The 22,495-nt window shown below is 38.6% G+C and overlaps 1 protein-coding gene across 1 annotated transcript in view; it reads left to right on the top strand.

Moving 5' to 3' along the window:
• Positions 1-17,093, top strand: part of PPA1 (pyrophosphatase (inorganic) 1) — an 18,130-nt gene extending 1,037 nt beyond the window's left edge. Inside the window, exons 2-11 of the mRNA XM_015825651.1 lie at positions 3,931-3,995; positions 7,147-7,200; positions 8,055-8,174; positions 9,570-9,656; positions 11,796-11,922; positions 12,976-13,103; positions 13,472-13,557; positions 13,772-13,841; positions 15,185-15,224; positions 16,152-17,093. Of these exons, the coding sequence (XP_015681137.1) occupies positions 3,931-3,995; positions 7,147-7,200; positions 8,055-8,174; positions 9,570-9,656; positions 11,796-11,922; positions 12,976-13,103; positions 13,472-13,557; positions 13,772-13,841; positions 15,185-15,224; positions 16,152-16,177 (803 nt within the window). The 3' untranslated portion in view covers positions 16,178-17,093. The remainder of the gene's footprint in view (positions 1-3,930; positions 3,996-7,146; positions 7,201-8,054; positions 8,175-9,569; positions 9,657-11,795; positions 11,923-12,975; positions 13,104-13,471; positions 13,558-13,771; positions 13,842-15,184; positions 15,225-16,151) is intronic.
• The last annotated feature ends 5,402 nt before the right edge of the window (positions 17,094-22,495 follow it).

The following is a 22,495-nucleotide window of genomic DNA, read 5'->3' as shown; positions in this document are numbered from 1 at the left end:
CCATGGAAAGAGATTATATAAATTGTGTCAAAAAGTAGTCTCTTTTGAAACAAGCTCCACTCCCCACTTATTGTGGGGTTTTTTTCTCTCACCACTAGAGAATTGGTTTGCCCTTTACTGTTCTGTATAGCCCACAACCCTGATTATCTCTCAATCAAGTCTGATCCTGATTATTTTTTTGAGCTCAGCCAAAGTTTGGCTTAAAAGCAGCTACCTGCAGTGCTTGCTCTTCTTGTAAATTGTTTTATGATGGGCTTAAATTCCAAGATGGTATTACACAATATATTTGTACTGCAGTGCTTTGTATTTGCAAAAAGAATTGAAACAGGGTATGGCTATTTTGAAAAATTAGAGCGGTGACATTGAACTTTACCACTCAGCAATAGGAGATGGGAACTATAGAATTATTTTGCCCATAATCACTGGAGTGAATTTTGGATATAGAAAAGGGGAAATCACTTCAGTGATATCTGTTGTGAAATACTGATTTTGGATTATGTAAACTGTACTTGTAATCTTCTTGGGTTAAGTAAATTGGTTATGTTTGCAAATATTAAATTGGGCAGGGGGATATAAACTAACGAGATAATGAAGAGCTCCAAAACAGGTCTCTCGAGTCAACGAATAGAAAATGGTTTAATACAGCAACTGTATTTTAAATTAGTTTATAAATTGCTGTTGTCCAAATAATAGAATGTTTATTGTTTGTTTGACAGCTAACAATTCCATCTTTGTGGTTATTTCAAACCAGAAAATTTAACCCTCCAGTGGAAAAAATATATGTAATAGTGGCGAATATCTGTAGCTCAGGCATAGGTTGAGGGGTGAACGTTCGTTCTCCAAGCTAAAAAATCCACAAGCTTGGAGAACGAACCTTCACCCTCCCCCCAAAAATATTCCATTGTAATGCTCTTTAGATTTGATCCCAAGAGCAAAGGCTCGGTCTTTGCACTTAGCCAAGATTAAGCAACATGATTTAGCAAGATTTTAAATAGCACACAAATGATCTGAGTGATACTTTTCTAAAATTGACATCCCCACATCCTTAAGCAATTTTTAATCTTGCTAAACTCTGTTGCTCAATTATGGCTTTTCTCTTTGACTAGCACTGTACAGTATTACAGTGGAGTAATTCTTATATCATCTGTAGGGATGAGGGCAGATAGATTTCCCCCCCCCCTTTGTTTGACTGGTATGATAAAATGAATCACCTGTGGTTTAGTTGAAAAGGGCATGATTTTGGGCCATAAAAAATGGAATAGAGATTCGGTCAATGGAGTCTACACCTGGGGAAGTTTAAGAAAAGCACCCTGGAAGAAGGCACCAACCAAATACTGCTATATTACTGCCAAGAAACTATGTGGGGGCATCTATGAAGTCACCAGAGACTGCTCAGCTTGAGAAAAAAGTATAAGTTGGTCCACATATCTGTAGTATAATGGCTTGAGTTTTGCCTTTCTCATAGTTTTTTAAGGCATTCTCTAGTTTCCTTCCAGTTTGCAGGTGATTTTTATCCTCATCCATTTCCTCTTCCATTCTACAAAGAGAAGTTGAGTTTAAAGTCTGACTGTATTAGCTGATATGGGTAGTGAAGGTGGCTGTAAAATTAAACCCGCCTTCTGTATAATCCTTTAAGGCAATTTTCGTCTTAGCAGTGATCCACCCCAAGAATTTCCGTGTTCACCATACAGGAAATGTCTGGTGAGATTATCCAAAGGTTACCTGCAGCAATTAGTGTGGTATGATAGACAACTCTGTAATAGGGCCCAAAATTGCTATTCTGAATGAACTTTGACTTTTGGCAAACAAGCTAGAAAATTAGAACCAAAATAAATCACACAGGAGTACCAAACATCTTAAATGACTTATAAGTGTCCCCAGCATCACATGAAGCTGGCTTCTGACATGCAATGTCAATGGGGAACCCAGCAGGGAAGGTTACAAGTCACAGTCATGTGATGTCTCATTTAATGACACTGGTGATTTGGTTAACAATTGCAGCAAAAAGGTTGTAAAATCAAGTCTGGTCATGTGATGCCCTCTTAATCTCTTTCTTACCTCGCACACATGATAAAAATCTAATAGTAACTTGGGGGCATGTAATGGTTTATGAAGGTATGGCTTGAAAGCTGTATTATGTTCTCAGTACCAGGTAGGAATGTAGTCTTTTGTAAAAAGTATTATATTTCCTGCATGAAGCCTAAGTCTGGTTCTTTATACTAAGGTAAGAAATTTCCAAAAGGACTTGTGCTAAATTAAATCAATATGACTCCCATGGAAAGGAACTTGTAGCGAGTTCTGGATTGAATTTTTGGTTTCCTTAAGCAGATTGCTGAAATGAGGTCTATTCCAATAAGTCTTTGAAGAAGGGAACACGGCAAATCCACTTGTACTATATGAGTAAAGATGTGGTATCTTTCATCATAGCTATTTTTAAAGTTGATAAAAATGGCAAGGAACTTACATATTTGTATGGAGTGACCACCATTGGATCAGGATATTCCGTCTCCTCACTTTTTGAAGTGTCTCAGCACTTCAAAGACTACCTAGTGATACTATATAGCAAACATGTCAAACTCATGATGTCATGTGACATTGCGTAACGTATTGGGACTGTTTTGCCACTGCCGGCAATGGGGTGGGCGCGGCTTCCATATGACGCGTCCGGCCTGCGGGCTGGCAGTTGACACCCCTGCTATATAGGAAGGGTGTGCAGCTTTTTTCAAAGTTTTTAAGTAGGTTTTAAAGGTAAAGGTGTGTGTGAGAGAGATCCCCAGAAGTGGATTGTTTCCATCCCTAATATTAAAATTATTTTTAAAAAAAACCCTGAAATCACATCATTGAAATGTTGTTGAATCTCAGCTGATCATGATGTTCTGTAGGACTTGTGCCAGGTTGCTAGCTATTTTATATAATTACTGCATTAAGATATAGTGCATGGATTATATTTAGATTAATACATTTTTCTATCCAGACTTAGCATTTCGTGACTAATTTGAATCTCACAATTGTCCTTTGCATCTACGTGTTCTCTACCACTCAGCTATTGCTGTCAGTGTAAATACAACAGAGGCTTTCATGTTGATACAAACTCATGACTTAACTTCTGAAAACTTCACGTTGTAATTTGTGGTTAAATAGAACTATGAGTGTGTCACTAATTCTTTTGTCTTCTCCATTAAATCAGAAATTGGTTGAGTGGGCAGAACAGTGATTAGCTGAAAGGAGATACAAACAAGTTTGTTCATTTTTACTGGTCTGTGTCTATCAGTACATAATTTTTTTAGAATTTTATAATTTATTTCTCTTCTTGGAGTAGAAGAACTGAATTACCCCAAAAAATAGTGGCAAAAGAGAAAGAGTTTTCCCAGATTCTGTGTCATTTCAGGGTTGCATTAAATTCCACAGGGTCAGTTTATTGATATTGGTGAGGAGAATTTAAATCAACATTATCACTGGGAATCATCTGAGCAGAACATCTGGCAGTCAAGTGTTAAGGGCATCCTTAAGGATTTTTACAGACTTGATCACAAGTGCCATTTTCCTCTTATTACATTGACTAATTTGAGATGAAGCAGATGGGAATTCTGTAAGACTTTCGTTTTGACTTAATTGGAATGCAAACTAACTGCAGAGACGGTCAAGCTTCTGTAAATTTGTCTTCTTAGAGACACACCTATCATATTAATTCAAATCCATTGTGTCTGTAATGGAGTGTTCCCATCCTCTCCTCTTTTGCCTTCTTTCTACAGATGTGCAGAATCCTCCAGATGAGATTTTACCAATCAGGAGCAGATTATCAAGGGGAGGGGAGATGACCCTACTGATAGAACAGAAATGGTCTCTTGTCATAAATGCCCTACTAAGGTACTTTTATCTTAGTGTTGAATTTATTTAATAAAAATCATAGGCCTCTTCTTTCATTTCCAGAAAACGATAAAGGACAATACATCTCTCCTTTCCATGACATTCCAATATATGCAGACGCTGACAAGGTAATTTAACATGGTTCCTTTTCTTCTTTCACCTGTTCCTCTGAACTATATGATTAAGTGCTAGATAGGTAATTAGTTCATCTTAAAGGAAAGAAATTGTATTGTATTATATATATTTTAATAACAAGGCAACCGTTACTTAACAGTTCACTTAGTGACCTTTCAGAGTTATAACATTGCTGAAAAAAGTGACATGACCGTTTTTCACACTTACGACCATTGCAGCATCAACATGTCACATGATCAAAATTTGGATGCTGGACAATTGGTTCATACTTATGATAGTTGCAGTGTCCTGGGGTCATGTGATCACTTTTTGTAATTTTTTTTGACAAGCAAAGTCAATGGGAAAGCCGGATTCACTTAGCAACTGTGGCAAGAAAAGTCTTAAAATGGGGCAAAACAAGTGTCTCACTTAGCAACAGAAATTTTGGAGTCAATTGTCATAAATCAAAGACTACCTGTAGTTTTATTGACCTTCATTGCTTAAGTAGGAGGAGTCTGAATTAAGTATTCTGGTGTAGAGTAAAAGAAATTCTGAAGCAGAATTGCAGCAGGAAATCTTAACTTATTCTGCTGGTTATAAATAATTATTTTAGTCATAGACTGAAGTTTGCTTGTTTTACTGTAGAAACTGCTTCCAAGGGAGAAAAATATGAAATAATTCTATCTTCCCACACTCAATGAAATATAGACTAAAGGGAGTGTTTCCTTGCTTTTAGACCAACTTCTATTGCGTAATACAGAGAAAATGAAAGCTTTGTTGCTAATTTTTTTTAAAGCTGATTTGATTTCCAAAATTAGTGTTGGGAATTTGGCTTCCACATTTTGAGAAATTGTTGGTATATAAGAGACATTTCCCTACTATTTATTTGGAATTTTCTCATCCTAATAACCAGTTTATTTTATATGATTTATGTGGATGTATGTCTTATACTCTGGGTGGGTATACAAGGATTGAAAACACACACTCAAAATCCCACAACATGTAACTGTGGAACCCAGGATAAATAATAACACTGATTAATTGAATATATGCCATCAAGTCGTCAACTCTTATAACTCCTTTTCGTGAAGGGAAAAAACATATCGGCAGGAGAGCTTGTCTAATCTTCCCATCTGAGAAGGCCAGTCAGATCCTCAATGAAAAGCTAACAAGGTTGGGGCCTTGCTGAACTATGATTTGCATCCATAGTTTAAGAACTTGTGTAAAATTAGCTGCTTCAGATGTAATAATATCCAATAAACTGCATCATATAGAACTCAATTTTCATCTTTTCTGTCTCTGGTTTGCCATATATTATTGTGCTTTTTTAAATCCACATTTTAACACAACTGAACTGGGAAATTATTATAATTAGCTTACAAAACAGAATAGTGTTTGAATATAATGTCTTTGTCCATCAGACTAAGAATATTTAGTTTGGAATGAACTGGTCTCAAGCTTGTAGCTAGGAGAGCTTTGGGTGGGAGAAATCCCTTAATTTCTTTCATCCTCCCAACATGATTAAATGGTGTCCCTGGCTGGTTTAAACCACTGCTGTGCCAGACATCTAGATTAGCTACAGGCCTGATTTATGCTTCCTTGGAATTTTACATACCTTTTATTCCAGCTGCTATAGGAACTCAGCAAATAAGCCTGAGACATTATGTTTTAGTGGTTCAGTGAAAGTGTCAAGTTAAATATAATATTTGGGCTTCAGACAGAACAGAAATGTTCTTATGAACACATGGCCTCCAGGTTAGGCATCAATACTGCATGAACAAACAGTTGAGATAATCAGAATTTGTTTATACCTCAAAAATCTAAATGCCTCAAATGTACTTACTGCCACATTCTTTGTCAGCAGTCAGTTTTAATTTATAAAATAAATAGGAAAAAAGATGTGAGAAAAGAAGGAAAGCGTTTGGAAGACTGAAAATCTGCATGCACTGACGGCGGCTTAAAGATGAGTTCTGAGGATAAACAAGAATAGCCAGCTTTCAAGTTAGAATTGCAAGGTCATAACCCCAACACAGCTTATAATAGCTTTGTAGTAACATTTTGATTGCATGTCAGAGTTAGGTGAAATGCTGAAATAGGAAGCAGAATTCAAAATTCTACCTAGAACAAAAGCATACATTATTATCTCTAATCTCTAGCACTTTCCAATATTCATGTTGTCTTTATAAACTTAATAGAATTGTAATTCACTCTGGTATTGGAAACATTTTAAATGTATTCCTACCTGGATTGCTTCCATCATTATATTCCAAGTACATATTGCTTCACTGAACCACGTAAAAATGATCTGAAATTTTATATAACAAATGTTCAATACCTTTTGTTTCTTCTGAAATTTTGCTGAAATTACTTATCTTTCCTGACTTGCAGAATTTGATGATGATTCTTCTCAATGGTTTCTTGAAGCATTTCTGTCAAATAGTTGCTTAACAGCATAAATGGACAGACCTAGACAGTTGAAAGGTCTTTTAAATAACTTAATCTTTGAAGGAGAAAAATTAGCCTAAACTGTGTTGTGTTATAATGTAATCTAATCTGCCCTCTTGTCCTTAAGCTTATGGAAAACCAAGATTAGGCTTCAGGACTGCTTAAATCCTTTTAATGGGCAGTGAATAATCCAAGAATAAACTGATAAGTAGGAACTGGCTCCAGATGTGCATAGCCCATATATTCTGTTTTCCAGTAATTATTCTGTTATTGCCTTCTCGAGTGTATGAAAGATATTTGCTGTTGCATTACCAAATGGGAAGATTTTGGGGCTGTCCCCAGTTCTGTGGTGTCAATAAAGTTTTGTGTCTGAATATCCAGAGAGCCATCTCCCTTAATTAATAAAACAAACTCCAAGAGAAAATTTCTTCTACAGCTTCTTTTTCTTAAAAGTCAAGGGTTTCTTTTCATGCTAGGTAAGGAAAAGTGAGCATCTCCTCTCAATTGAAAGTTATATTTGGATAATAGCTAACACTCTGGGCAAAATTTGTGGGCAGGAAGGAAAAAAAATGCATAGTTATAAAATTCATGGGAATGGAAACATTTCAGGGAGTTCCATGGGATGATGATTGCTGGGTGACAATTCAGGAAGCATGACTGATAACACATTTCTCTGTGTTACATTTTATATGTACTTTGCTGAATTTATGTTCTTTTCAGCATGTCTTCAACATGGTTGTGGAAATACCTCGATGGACCAATGCAAAGATGGAGGTAATACAACTAGAGCACTGTAATTGATGGCTTCATTAATTACTTCATCAAAAAATAGTTTATAGGTAGTCCTCGACTTATAACAGTTCGTTTAGTGACCGTTCGAAGTTACAGTGGCACTGAAAAATGTACTTACGACCACATTTCATACTTATGACCATGGTAGCATCCCCATGGTCACGTGATCAAAATTCAGACACTTGGCAACTGACTCATATTTATGATGGTTGCAGTGTCCCGGGGTCACGTGATCCCCTTTTACAGCCTTCTGACAAGCAATGTCAATGGGGAAGCCAGATTCACTTAACAACCGTGTTACTAACTTAACAGTGGCAGTGTTTCACTTAACAACTGTGGTAAGAAATGTCGTAAAATGGGGCAAAATTCAGTAAACAACTGTCTTGCTTAGCAACAGAAATTTTGGGCTCAGTTGGTCGAAGTCGAGGACTAAGTATATTAAATTTTGATTTCCCCGCTATTAATAATATATAATCTAATACAGGGGTCTTCAGACTTGGCTCTTTTATGACTTGTGGACTTCAACTCCCAGAATTCCTCAGCCAGGCATGCCTGGCTGAGGAATTCTGGGAGTTGAAGTCCACAAGTCATAAAAGGGCCAAGTTTGAAGACCCCCGATCGAGTAAATTTTTTAAAGCTAAAGTCCTATGTATACGTACGTGGAACCTTTTCCAGTGAGACCTACTCTCTCTGTTTTTGTGTGTATTTATGGTTCCTATCATTCTGGCTATTTATCTTGCTAGAAATATTAAGTAAAACATCTACAAAGAAAGTTACCTTTTTTCTTAAAGGCTTTTTTAAAAATTGAGTACTAAACTAAGTAAATTCTGTTTTAGATTGCAACTAAGGATCCTCTAAATCCAATTAAACAAGATGTGAAGAAAGGAAAGCTACGTTACGTTGCTAATGTATTTCCCCACAAGGGATATATCTGGAACTATGGCGCTATTCCACAGGTGCTCTAATATTACCCTATCTTTTTTATGAATTTCAATAACAAACAACACTAATGAAGGGGAACTTTGTACCACTGCATAGACAACTGTGGGCAAGCTCTCTGGAGGAAGAAGAAAACACCTTAGGTTGTAAACAAGCAAGCTGCCTGTGTTAGAACAGAAAGAACAGCTTTATTAAAGCATAAGAAGCCTTAAAAATACAGAGAGCTCTCATAAAGCCAGCATAGATTGAATGAATTAAACCAATTTGATAGTAATAATAGGAATGCTCCACGAATCAATTTTGGTTTAATATTTATTCAGTTGATGCTGTCTTTTAAATTTGTCCATGGAAACTATATCAAATTCTTAACATTTATTCCTATAGCATGATTGTTGTATTTTAATAATAATAACCCATTCAATGAATTGGCTTAAAGCACATTTAATGTGCTTTAATCCAATTCATTTAATGGATTTATTATTAAAATTTTAATAATAATAAATCCATTTCACAGACTAGTAGAGAGAAATGGGTGTCCATCAGAGCAGAACGTCAGGATTTTACACATGCATATTTTAGGTATTTTAAGCACAATCTTATGGGTGCACAGAGTAATACTGTGGATAGATTTTGTTTCCATTGTATCCAAATCCGAGATACGTTAAAATGGAGTGCTTTTATTATTGTTTTTTCTGTCAATTTCCTTCTGCCTGATCTTTCTCTTCTTCTGTTACTTATGGGAAAATATAATGTCCCTTCCCTTTTCCTTTGGACTTGTTGGCTTTGTGATGTTTTATTGTTAACCTCTTTCTTAGGTTTCAAAGCTGTCTTGATAATAAGTTCACTTTTCAATAGAAAATGGCCCATAACTTGCTTTGTATTATCTCATTAAGGATTTATTCTGATATCCCTTTTATTCCACAAGCTGGTATCCCTGATGCTCCGGATGGGCTAGCACAGTGGTGGCGAACCTATGGCACGCGTGCCAGAGGCGGCACTCAGAGCCCTCTCTGTGAGCACGCGCACCATGCCCTGGAGATGGCAACCGTCCCTCTTCAACCAGCCGCCCGCTAACTTGCCAAGGTCCTTGTGGAGCTACGATTGAATGCGTTTCAGCATAGATGTCCACCACAAAATTGTACATTGGCTCCCGGCCGGCCTGGGGCAGGGCCAAGGCAGCGCGGGCCGTTCCCTCACTGTTTCCAGGATGGCTTCGCGGGCCACATGAAACCACTTCATGGGCCGCATCCAGCCCCCGGGCCTTGTGTTTGACATGTCCACTTTATAGAATATCTAAAGTGCAAAATACTTTTAACATGGTACAGTTTTAAATTTGAATTGAGCAGTCCTGTGCTGAGATGAAAGGAAGGTTGTGCAGCAAGTAGTTAAAGGAAACGATATTTATTTTGTAGACGTGGGAAGATCCAATGCATAAAGATGAAAATACCAACTGTGGTGGAGACAATGATCCAATCGACGTTTGTGAAATTGGAGACAAGGTAACAAAATACTTTTCAGGTGGAAATTTGGAGTTTGCTAACCATCTTTGAAATACTGCCAGTATATTACTGTGAAGATATTTGCAATCGGGCTGTTCATCTAGCTGTCACTATAAATATACGGAAAAGTGACTGGTCTTTACATGTAGAATTCTTGATTAACAACCACTTGTTCAGCAACCATTCAAAGTTATGTTGGCACTAAACAAGTGATTGTTACAACTGATCCTTGAAGTTCCAGTTGTCCGAGCATCTCTGAGGTCACGTGATCACGATCTGGGCTCTCAGCAACCGTCTCAGACTTACGATGATTGCAGCACCCCGTGATTACATGATCATAATTTATGATCTTCCTTGCCAGTTTTCCACAAGCAAAGTCAGTGGGAAAGGCAGCAGGAAATCCATCCACACATTTCCCACAGCCTTGTGCCTCTCCAGCCACTCATACATTCTCCCCACCCCCTGGTAGGAAGCACCCCAAGCCTGTATCCCCTTGCTTTCTTCCACCCAGCAGTAGCCATTTGCCTGCCAGCTAGTCTGCCTATGAACCACCTGGAACTTGCAACTTCCTGCCAGCTTCCCCACTGATTTTGATTGTTGGAAGCCAGCAAAAAGTTGCAAGGCGTGCTTCCCTTAACAGCTCACAATCCTTGGATCCTCACTGAATGAGGGCAATAGGGGCTGCTAAGCATTGCAGTTCACATAACATTGTGCTTTACGACTACATTGCTTAACAATGAAAATTCCAATCCCGATTGCCATCGTAACTTNATTACCTGTACGGAAAATGTTTAAAGGACTTTAAAGTTTCTGATAGGAAGCATATTAGCTCAATGCAATTTTAACATTTCATAAATTCTACTGGTGTGGGGGAGAGGGATTATATTTCAAACTGGCAAGAATAGTCTTTGAAACAATAAGGGCTTATCCATTATGCTGATCTTGAGTTAAAATGCCTTAGAAATCAAATCAGATAGATAAACTCAATAGAAATGATTTCATAACAAAAAACATATTTTAATCAGATTACTTGCATTTATACTGTGGTTGTTACTTCTGGAAAATACATCTTTTGTCCATTCCTATAGGTGAAAGAATGATGCTCCCTCCATATCATCTTTATAGCGGCACATCTGGTGACATCTGATGGCCCATGCTCTTCTTTAGACAAAGACATTCCAATCTGGCTTGTGTCCAGGAAGTCTCCCAATGCCCTTTAGAAACTCCTCCCACTGACCCATTAACATGGGATGACTGACTAGCTAAACTGCATTTCCCATAATCCATCTCTTAAGGAAACAGCACTTAACTCAATAAATGCCAGATATTCTAACATACTGATACATGCTCTCTAGTTAGGGTTATATAGAGCTATACGATCCAGAACATCCATCCTGTGTCCCATTAGTTCAGTGGTTCTTAAACTGTTTGACCCAATTGTATCCCTTTTCTCAAATAATGTCATTACTTTCCCACAAAACAAAAGGAGAACACCACAAATTATTGATAAATCCCCAGATTCTGTTGTTTTAATGCAGTGTCTTGGCAGCTGCAGTCCCAAACTGAATTTTTGGCTCACAAACAAGCAGTCACAAATTGCTGCATTGCCCAAATTATTGCATTTTAAGAAGTTAACAGAGAGCCTGCCAGATGCAGAAAGTACTAATCTTTCAATACAGCATTATATATTTTGGTGCAGCTACAGCAATAGAGCTGAAATGTCATGGAATGCAAACATACGCCCATTTCTATGCATAGCCTAAATATTTAAATACTATGTGGAAAGCAAATCTGGTAGATGCCCAGTGCTTATACAGTATTGTATCGGTTTGAAGATATTACTGTGAAGGCATTTCTTGGGAAAATGTAGTATGCAATGAAAATTACAATCCTAGTTGGAAATAATCAAGTAAGACTTTCCTCTTCAACCTGAGAAAAGCTCGTCTACAGAAATTGTTGTCCAAAACCAGCCTCTGAATAGGCTGCTGATTTGGTTGAAATATGGACACTGGAATTTTTCCCACAAAGTTCAGGTTGCCGCGCAGTTAGGCAGAAGAGGAAATATTGTTACTTCACCTGTTCTGGCTTAGTAGGACCAGCTGTGTGATTCATACCTAATGAGTAAATTTATTCAAACAGGTGTGCCACAGAGGCGAAATAATTCAAGTGAAGGTTTTGGGTACGCTGGCATTGATCGATGAGGGTGAAACCGATTGGAAGATCATTGCAATCAACATTAATGACCCTGAAGCTGCTAATATGAATAGTAAGTAGCTTTGAAGTGAGAATGCAGACACATTTGTGCCTTACCTTTTCCAGCTTTGAAATTCCACATGTGGAAAGTGGGTAACTGATACCAAGTAAGACTGGTATTCTACTCTTTGTGTCATTCCATTGTGTCATTCCATTATGTCATTCCATTGTGAAAGACTACAGGTCTTTGTGTCATTCCATTGTGAAAGACTACAGGTAGTCCTTGACTTAACAACAGTTCACTTAGACCAGGGGTAGGCAACCTTGGCTCTTTTATGACTCGTGGACTTCAGCTCCCAGAATTCCTGAGCCAGCATGGCTCAGCTTGGAAACCTCTCCCTCTCCCCTCAGCATGGCTGGCTCAGGAATTCTGGGAGTTGAAGTCCACGAGTCATAAAAGAGCCAAGGTTGCCTACCCCTGACTTAGACCGTTCAAAGTTACAACAGCCCTGAAAAAAGTGACTTGTGACTATTTTTCAGACTTACCACCATTGCAACATCCCCATTGTCGCGTGATTTACATTTGGATGCTTGACAACTGACTCACATTTATGACAGTTACAGTGTCCTGGGCTCATGGGATCTCCTTTTGCGACCTTCTGACCAGCCAAGTCAACGGGGAAACCAGATTCACTTAGCAACCGTGTTACTTATTTAACAACTGCCGTGATTCACTTAACAAATGTGGCAAGAAAAGCCGTAAAATGGGGCAAAACTCATTTAACAAATTTCTCACTTAGCAACATACATTTTGGGCTCAGTCGTGGCTGTACGTTGAGGACTACCTGCACCTGTATATAAATAGCCATCATGCAAAGTTGAACTTCATTTTTGAGTACTATATTGATCTGATCTCCTTTTGGCTTCCTACTCTTACATTTGAAATATCCGTAATTAATGCACATCGATGTACAGTAGAATTCTTGATAGAATTTAGGCTGATTTTTACGGGAATGGTCACATTTCTTCTGCAAGACGTTCCCCAGGGAAATCTAAGAATAAAATATATTGGGACACTCAAGCAAAACCTAGCAGATTCTGAATATATGCCTTTTAAAAATTTAAGATATTGGTGATGTCAGAAGAATTAAGCCTGGATACCTGGAAGCAACTGTGGACTGGTTTAGACGATACAAAGTACCTGATGGGAAGCCAGAAAACCAGTTTGCATTCAACGGAGAATTTAAAGATAGGGTATGTATATATTTTGTCTACTACTGGCCACTGTTGGAAACTGCTTGCACTTTTCCTGCAAACAATGCCAAAAGCGTACAAAAGTATGTCTGCGGCTGTTTTTGTTCAGAACTGCATTCAGAAATTGTGCTTAACTACAGAAGAGGTGATGACTACACAAGAAAAAAAATGACTTTTTTTTCTTTTCAAATTAACTAGCCAGCGATGCTTCACTACACTGTTAAATCTCCCAGTCCAAAACTTTATGGTGCAGTGTAACAATATGGTAAATAAAATATATGTTTGTGCATGTATGTAGTTATGTATGTTGTGGTTATATATCAGGCTGCTGAGAAGAGACTGAATTTGTTTCCCATTTTAAATCCTAGGACTTTGCAATTGATACTATCAAAAGCACTCATAACTACTGGAGGGCTCTAATAATTAAAAAAACAAATGCAGGAGAGATTGCTTGGTAAGTTGTTATCCTATTTCTTTCAGGAGTGCCTTGCAAAGATGAATCAAATGAGTCTTAACCTGTGTGAAAAATTAATGCTTTAATATTTTTATGGAATTTATATCTTACTTTATCCCTAAATATGTTTCATTTTAATGGTATATTTCAAGATATTCATATTACTTAAATGCATTGGAGAAAAACCTGTCTTATTTTTTTCTTTCTTTTCCAGCACAAATACAACTTTGACAGATAGTCCTTTCTGTTGTAGTCAAAATGCCGCAGCAGCCACTGTGTCAGCGGTAAGCAGTTCTGATAAACATTTGTTCCCTTCATGACTTGGGACATTTACTGGGAAAAGCTGTGTGTATTCTGGGCAAACTAAGAAAGGAAAATTCCCAGATCAGATTCAAGGTCTAGTTACAACAACATTCTTCTCCCAGAGACTTCACGATGGCTGGAGAACGCCCATAAGCCGGGCCTGAAGTCAGTAGTGCTCCTCCCACTTATCATAGTAGCAATCACAATGCCATTTCTGATGCTGAAGATCAGCTATTCTTTTTGTGATTAATCAACATTGATAAGCCTTACTTTCTACCCCTATACTATCAGTTGCAAAATTTAGCCCCGAGAATCGAATGTGTATCTTACTAACTCCACTTTACAGATAGTTCTTGCTTAATTACCACAATTGGAACTAGTATCTCCATTGCCATGCGAAAGATCACGTAACTGTGATGGATATATGACATCAGTTCCCATTTGGTCATTAAGCAAGTCAACTCACCGTCCTTAAGTGAGACATCACATGACCACAACTTGCCATTTTACTGCCAGCTTCTCCTTTGACTGCTTGTCAGACTATAAAGCATGCAAACGGTGATCACGTGGCCATGGACTTTGTGCCAGTTGTAAATATCTTCCATTGGCAAAGTGCCAGAATCTTGATCACCTGCCCATGGTGATTGACACTGGACAGTTGTAAGTGCAAGGACCAGTCATAAAGTTATTTTTCAGTGCAGTCATAATTTAAGATGTTTGCCAAACAGGGCGTTTATTAAGCGAGGACTGACACAATAGGAGAAAGTATGCTTTATCTTTGCTGTGAGTTTTTCTTTTTCCCAAAACTCCTTTTAAGTAAATTTAAATTATTATTTTATTTTATTTATTCATTCAGTTTTTATACAGTACCTGTCCAACTCAATCAAGTGACTCTAGTTGGTTTACAATTTAGTTGTCTCTCTGATCTTTTCTACAGGCTGACTATGCTAAGATTTTCTTCTGTTCATCTTGTACATCTGTTTAAAAAAAAAAAAGAATTGTGTTAGAAGAAATGCAAAATAATGTTTAATTGATTTCACTTAGAATTGGTTTGCAACAATTGCAAGATTCTTTTTTCTCCCTAATATTGGAAACTCAGGCAGAAGAAAAATCACAGTCTAATAAACAAGTCTCAGTTTTTCAGACATAAAAGTTAAGTTTTAGAGACACTTTCATTCTCCACAGTCAGCTTCTTCCAGCTAGCATACAGTCAGTAAAGATAATTCCAAAACTATTTTTTAAATATTTATTATAAAAGAATTTGCTACTGATTTATAGGCAGTTCTGATTTAAGTAATAATTCTGAATAAAATATCTGTTTCAGCTACCTCCTTGTGGGACCTGTAATCCATTACCAGCTGAAGGTAAATTATCTTAATTTGGAATGAAATATGAATATATGTATTTTTGTGTTGGGAAATGACAAGATTGACCATTTTATCATATTAACCTAAAGATGCAGAATAAATTTGTACCTTATAATTTGCTGTGTTTTGCAAGACAGGTTTAAGGCCAGAAACAGCCAGTCATTTGATTAGGATATTAAACCTGGCTAAATGTAAGCCAGAGTAAGACATCTATCCATTAGTTCTATGGCTATGCCTAACAGTAGGTAGAACACAATTTAGGTTGCAGTATTGGTATTGATGTCTAGTAAGACATCTTGTTTTCTGTTAAGAAAGAATTATTACGGTATTTTAAAGCTAATAAAAAATTTAAGAGCATAAGTTTATAAAATTTAGAATCTGATTTATCCTATATGTAACTTTGATTGTACTGCAACAATTTAGCATGATTGCTGTTCTGGAAACTTTACATTTAAAGCTGAATGTAGATTCTGTTGCTTTATAGTGCTATACTATTAAGCATTTAGAAAACTAGTTATTAAACCTCCCGCATCTAAATTCATATAAATCTCACAGGAGCTCAATCAATATATTTACCATCTCTGTTTGTGATCACTTCTCTTAAAGAAGCTTTCCCATCATGTTCTCAATATGCATGGAAAGAGTTTCCCCATACATTGATAAAGGAATGACAATGCAGATTGTCAGATGTCCAGATCATGTGCTGGCAAAGGCTGTTCAGCTAACAGTCATGCCCGCTTCAATAAACAAAGTGTATTCAATGAAAGTATTTTTGCTCAGGTTTTCTCTGCTTCTGTCATTTTTCAGAGAAATTGCCTCTGAATAATTTACTTCTGTGAAGCCATTTACAATAGTTACTATAGCTTGAAACAGATGATGCTGACATTTTTTATTATTTCCCCTATTTCTTTTCTCTCCAACCAGTGGACCGGTGGTTCTTTTGCCAGTGAAATTTGACCAAAATGACAAAAGTTACAGAAGCAGCTGCCTACTCATCAAGATATTTGTGCAGGACACTTGTGAAGAATTAGCTGAGAATCCAAAACAATATGTTTATAAATAAGTAAATTATGACTCATAGTCCACTGTATGCATTCAAAAAATATGAGATTAGATGATGTAAAATACCAGCTAAAGTCTTCAAATATACATCATGAAACTCACTCATACATTATTTTGCTGTTTGCTAGGTTTATCTCAGTGTTCTCCAGTATAAAAATTTAGGTTGTTTTTTTCTCCTCCTATCAGACAGGTTTATTTTAACAGATGAAGGGGGAAAACCCCACACACTGATTCCTTGACGTGCGTATGCCATTTTAAAACTTAAGGTTCCTTACAAAATCAACAAACCACGGAACTGAGATTAAAGTACAATGTCGAGCCAGAGAACACAACAGTGCTGCTGCTGATGATGACTGCTTCCATTCATTGATGCAGTTAGTAGATAAATAATAAATTAACAGTATGCTTATATGGCAAACCAATATAAAATGACATAGGTACCAGTTATTATATAAAACAGTGAACAAGCTAAAATAATAGCCCGAGATTGCCCATTTGTTCTCGAAGCAGTGTTTCTTTATTGAGGGGTCCTTGGTGCAAACGTTTTGTTGCAGACAAACTAGGTAACATCATTAGTGTATTTATGTTTCTTTAGTCTCAGTGCTCTGTTGGCTTCTTCTAATGATGTCTGTGGGTGGGCTGAGGCCAATGCAGGGATGAGCAACTGTTGCCTCCAAGATGCCTTTATGTGGCTCTGGGGCCCATCGCATCCCCTAGCATAAATGTTGAAAACTGAAAAGAGTTTTTTAAGTGAAAAAAAACAAAAAAAATAAAATGTAGCCCCTAAAATGGGCATACAAGAGATCCCAGGCTCTGATTCTTTAAATCCAAAACATCTGCTTGCATAAGCATACTCTTCCCTATAGCTTGCATAGGCATACTTTCCCCTACAGCCTTCCACATCCTTGGGAATTCTTGGCTTTTTCTGCCTTTTTCAAAGCTTATCAGAGCAGGAGAAAAAATCATCACTTCTGCAGGCTTTACTCAGCAGCTGTTCTGCTAACTAGGAATACACATCTATGGATATGTGCATTGCAGACAGAACAAAATAGAACTCTTTCAGTTTAATCCCTAAAATAATTCAATCAAGGGAACTTAATCCACATCTATGTTCTTTTAATTCTCCCAACCTTTTGTAAATGGGGCAGTAATCTTACCTGATTAAATTCTGACTCAGGCTTCGGAATTTGATTTTCCCTAGCTTTGATGATCTCTAAACATTACCTCGGCTGACAGGTGTCGCACTGATGAACTACTACCTATGAAAACCACTCTAGTTCTGCTGCCTATTTGTGATAGCCCCTGAATTTTAAGATTCTACATCTTACATCAGAGGAGGCATTTTCAAACTCATGCTGAGTTTGCCTAAAAATAATAAAATGAATTTGTGCAACTCCTGCATGATTTCATTGGGATTAAGGTTTGTTTATTTATTGAAACCATGGGTGAGAAAGAAAGATGGTACCAAATTTCATAATTTTAATCTATCAAACAAAATTCAAAGGATCTTAAAGACTATAAAATAATGCTATTTCTTTAGAAATTAAAGATGGCAATAAAAATTAAAACCATATTTTAATGGATCGGATGAGCTGGATTTCTTATGTACAATTTTTTAATTTCTGTATTTTATTTTGAAGACAGCCATTTTCATTCACTAAAGGAAGTGGGGAAAGAGATGGCTTTTAAAATGGCTCCTGAAATGCAGCTTGCTCAGTACGTACAAAGATCTGAATCGTGCAGGCCATGATATTCCCTGTGACACTCCATGGAAGTGGAAGTTTAAAGACTTTAAAGAAGCAGGGTAGGAAAAGCATTGACGCCTTTGAACGTTATTGTTGGAGAAGACTTCCGAGAATACTGTGGACAACCAAGAAAACAAATAGATGGATCACCTAACAAATCAACCCAGAGTTTTCGCATGAGGGCTGATTACTGAACACCCAAAACACAGTCACGTGACCATGGAGGGGGGATGGCCATTGCAATTTCGGAGCCAGATTGTAAGTATCCAAAGGGAGATCCATTGGAACTTTGAATGGTCACAAAGTAACTGGTCATAAGTTGAGGACTATCTGTAGCATAAGTCATTTATCATATTTAAATGGCCGCCCATCTACAAAACGGGATGTACAATAGTGAATTAAAAAGAAAACCCAATAAATATAAAAACAGTCATTTAAAAACAATAAAAAAAATGGACACAAGCAGGGAGGATGTTAGTTGTTGTAAGGGAGCTATCACAGGATCTCTGGTCCCCTGGGATTCCCGGCTTTATGGTTTTGAAAGTTTTGTGGAACATTGAAAGAGACAGAACTAACCATTTCTGGGGTGGGGAGAAGATTCTATAATACAAGATTCCTGGTACACACCAAGTGTAATTTCCTTCTCTGCCATTTCTGGTGGGACAAGCAAATATAATCTGGGAGAGATGATCCCTCAGATAACTTGGTTCCATGTTATGAAAGGCTTTAATAGTCAAAACCAGCAGCTTGAATTAGACCCAGAAGAACACTGGCAATTAATGCCGCTCACAGAGTAGAGATTTAATGTTGGCTTTCTAGGGAAACACATAACTGCCCATGATGTTGCATTTTGCATTAGGTGAAGTTCCCACATACTCGTTTTAAGGACAGCTTCATGTTGATTCTAGGGATCTTTCTTTCTAATCCAAGCTTCCTGACTCCAATCTTTCTGACAAGATTATTACATCTGCATTTCTGCAGATCTGGTTTCTGTTTGGGGCAGAGAGACTTGGGGGGGTGGGGTTTCTGCCTTTAAAATCCTTTGGGGAAATATATTCTGCCTTTTTAATATTTCCCCCCCAAAAAATTCTCTGGATTCTTTCCACACTTAGAAAGGTAGAAAATCACTTTATATACAATTTAAACATATTGGGCTTCAAATGAGTTCTTTCACTGATTAACATCATTTGACACATCTCTGATGCAGCACGCATACTTAGTAACTTTAGTATGTTATATTCCATAGTTTCCCGTAATATCCTTTGGTATGATTTATTAATGCTCATTTTCATATTCAGGACCTGTGTCCCACATTATAATGAGTTTGCAAATAACTAAAGTTCAAATCAGTGTCCTTGACAGGTTTAAACCAGTTCTCTTATGAAGCTATACAGTTTTCTTTGTTTCTCCAAGAACTAGAAACATTAGATAACCTTTATTGTCATTTTTTTACTGTGAGCACAATGGCACACATCAAAAATAAAATTTAGTTGCCCGCTCTCAAAGTGAAACATACATGACACACACCTAAACATACTATGTACTACATATGTATAGACCCACACCCCTACATATACATAACAAATAAATATTAAATACTGTCCATCTTGAATATATAACGGAAGGAGGAAGCTTGAGAGTTCACAAGGTTAATTCTGTATGGAATGAAACTATGGCTGAATCTGGATGTTCTGCTACGGATACCACGAAGCCTCCTCCCAGAAGGTAACAAGGAAAACAGGTCGTAAAGAGGATGTGTAGTGTCCCAGATAATCTTATGGACCCTGCTCAAGCAATGCTTCTGTGCTATGTCCTGGATGGGAGGGAGGGAATTGCCAATGATCTTTTCGGCCATTCTCACCACTCTCTGCACTGTCTTCCTGTCTGAAGTAGTGATGCTTCCAAACCAGACTGTGATGCTGTATGACAGGATGCTCTCGATCATCCCCCTGTAGAAAGTGGTCAGGACAGGGGAAGGAAGATGTGCTTTTTTCATGTGATGCAGAAAATGCAGGCGCTGTTGTGCCCACTTCACCAGTGTCTCACTGTTGAGCGACCAAGCCAGCCTACTCGTTAGCTGCACACCCAGGAATTTAATGCTGGTAACCATCTCCACAGGTGAATCATTTATGCACAGAGAAGTGTGCTGTGCCTGCCTTTTCTGAAATCAACAATGATCTCTTTGGTTTTTCTGGTATTTAAAACTAGGCTGTTTTCCTTACACCAGTTCACCAACCCTTCAACCTCCTTGCGGTAAGCTTCCACCTTGTCATCCTGAATAAGGCCCACTACTGTTGTATCATCTGCAAACTTCACAATATGGTTGGTGGCAAATCTAGCACAACAATCATGGGTCAACAGGGTGAATAGCAGCGGACTTAAGACGCAGCCTTGAGGAGAACCTGTGCTCAAGAAAATGGTATTAGAGGTATTTGTTCCAACTTGCACATATTGGTGCCTGTTGGTAAGAAAATCAAGACTCCAGTCACACAAAGGAGTGTTTAAGCCTAAAAGGCCCAGTTTGGCTATTAGATGCTGGGGAATGATTGTGTAAAACACCAAACGGAAGTCGACAAACAACAAACACACACGAGTATTTTTTTTGCTGTAAGAGTGCTATAAGCTCAGATGGAGAACAGAAGAAATAGCATCCTCCTTAGAGCAATTTGGTCAGTAGGCAAACAAGTGGGTCAAATGCTGGCGGGAGGCTAGATACAATAATGTCCTTTATCAGCTTCTCAAAGCATTTCATAATGGTGGAGGTCAGTGCAACCGGATGGTAATCATTGAGGCCTGCAATTGTGGACTTTTTTTGGCACTAGCAAAATGATGGCTGTCTTAAAACATGATGGGACCATTGCCTGCTGCAATGAGAGATTGAAAATATCTGTGAGAACACAAGCCAGCTCCTCTGCGCAATCCCTGAGGACACGTCCAGGGATGTGATAGAAGTAAGTCTTCATCCTGGTTCATCCAAGCCGGGAATAAATAAGCAAACATGGTGACTGCTTTGGGAAGAAGGTTACAGTTTATTGCAAAAGAAAGATTGTCCTTGCAAGAAGGAGCAGAGGAGAAGAGAGTGAGCACATGGGTAGAAGATTTTTATCCCCTTTCTAGCCCTATTTGGAATAGTTTCCTGTTCCTGTGGTATGAACTTTGAGGCTATTTCTGAGTGTTTTTCTAGGCCTTAGTATCTGTGGTTTAATCCTATTATCATATCCTGCTTCCCAGGTGATGGGGCTAACGACTCCTAGAGTTTGGGTGGGGCATGCAGATTTTCTCTTTGTCTTCTTGATTGCTCTGGCTTCAACTTTCTGATGGTTTTACATCTGCATCTGTATGGGGCTAGCTCCTGTTTGGGATAGTTGGTTTGGGGGCAAAGTTGGTTTCTGCTTTTTAAAAATACTTTTGAGGAAATATATTTTTCTGCCCTTTTAAATATTTCCTTCTCTGGGGCTCTGACTTCCCACAGATGTTATCTGGGCCTGCTGCTTTCCAAATGTTAACTTTCCGCAGTGTTTTCTGGACAGAGGTGACATCAAATCTCAGCACTTGCTCATCAGGATGGGGCACAGCTTTCCTAGCAGGGGGTGCTCTTTGATGCCTCAAATCTACCAAAACATGCATTCAGTTTCTTGTTACTGAAAATATTAATCAAAGAGTCCCGCCCCCCACTCTGCTGCTGCCATCAGTCGGTCTCCTAAACCAGAGTTTCCCAACTTTTCTGGCTTTGTGGCCCAGTGTGAAGGGGGGGGAGAGGCGATGTTTTTGTGCAAGCGGCAAGCACGTCCACGTGCAAATGGAGCACGCGCCCACAAGCTCGGCCGTTGCTCGCGCCAGAAAATCCCGCCCATTTCGAAGCCTGCCGACCGAAACTTGTTTTCGAAACCTGCCAACCGAAAATTATAAATTGCTCAGCTTGCAGTGTTTCTCAACCTTAACCATTTTAAGGCATGTGGACTTCAACTCCCAGAATTCCACAGCCAGCATTGCTGGCTGTGGAATTCTGGGAGTTGAAGTCCACATGCCTTAAAATGGTCAAGGTTGAGAAACACTGCTTGAAAGGCAGGAAAAGTTTGCCCCTCTGACGTGAAAAAGAGCCAACCAATCACGCCCATCCAGCCCCGGGAAGCAAAGCAGCACTCCCGAGCCGGGTGAGTCAGAAGGGGCGTGGCTTGCGCCCACGGTCACGTGCCTGGAGGCGGAACCCTAGCGCGTGGCAAGAGCCCTTCGCCGGCCTTCTCTTTCCACCGGAAGCTGCCGCCGCCGCCGAAGGAGGAGATGCTACGTAGTTCCGGCGTGGAGGTGGCGGCTGGGGAGGGAGCGAGTGTGTGAGAGAGAGAGACAGCACGACGGGAGGTTTCGCCGGGAAGAGAGAGAGAGAGAATCGTTGCTGCCGCCGCCGCCGCCGCCACCGTCGTGAAAGGCTTTATCTACCTGGCGAAAGGAGCCGCTGCCGTC

The sequence above is a fragment of the Protobothrops mucrosquamatus genome, unplaced genomic scaffold (assembly GCF_001527695.2).
Source record: "Protobothrops mucrosquamatus isolate PMUCROS unplaced genomic scaffold, P.Mucros_1.0 scaffold2740, whole genome shotgun sequence".
NCBI lineage: Eukaryota > Metazoa > Chordata > Lepidosauria > Squamata > Viperidae > Protobothrops > Protobothrops mucrosquamatus.
Note: the sequence above shows the minus strand (reverse complement) of the source record. Positions and strands in the feature narration are given on the sequence as shown.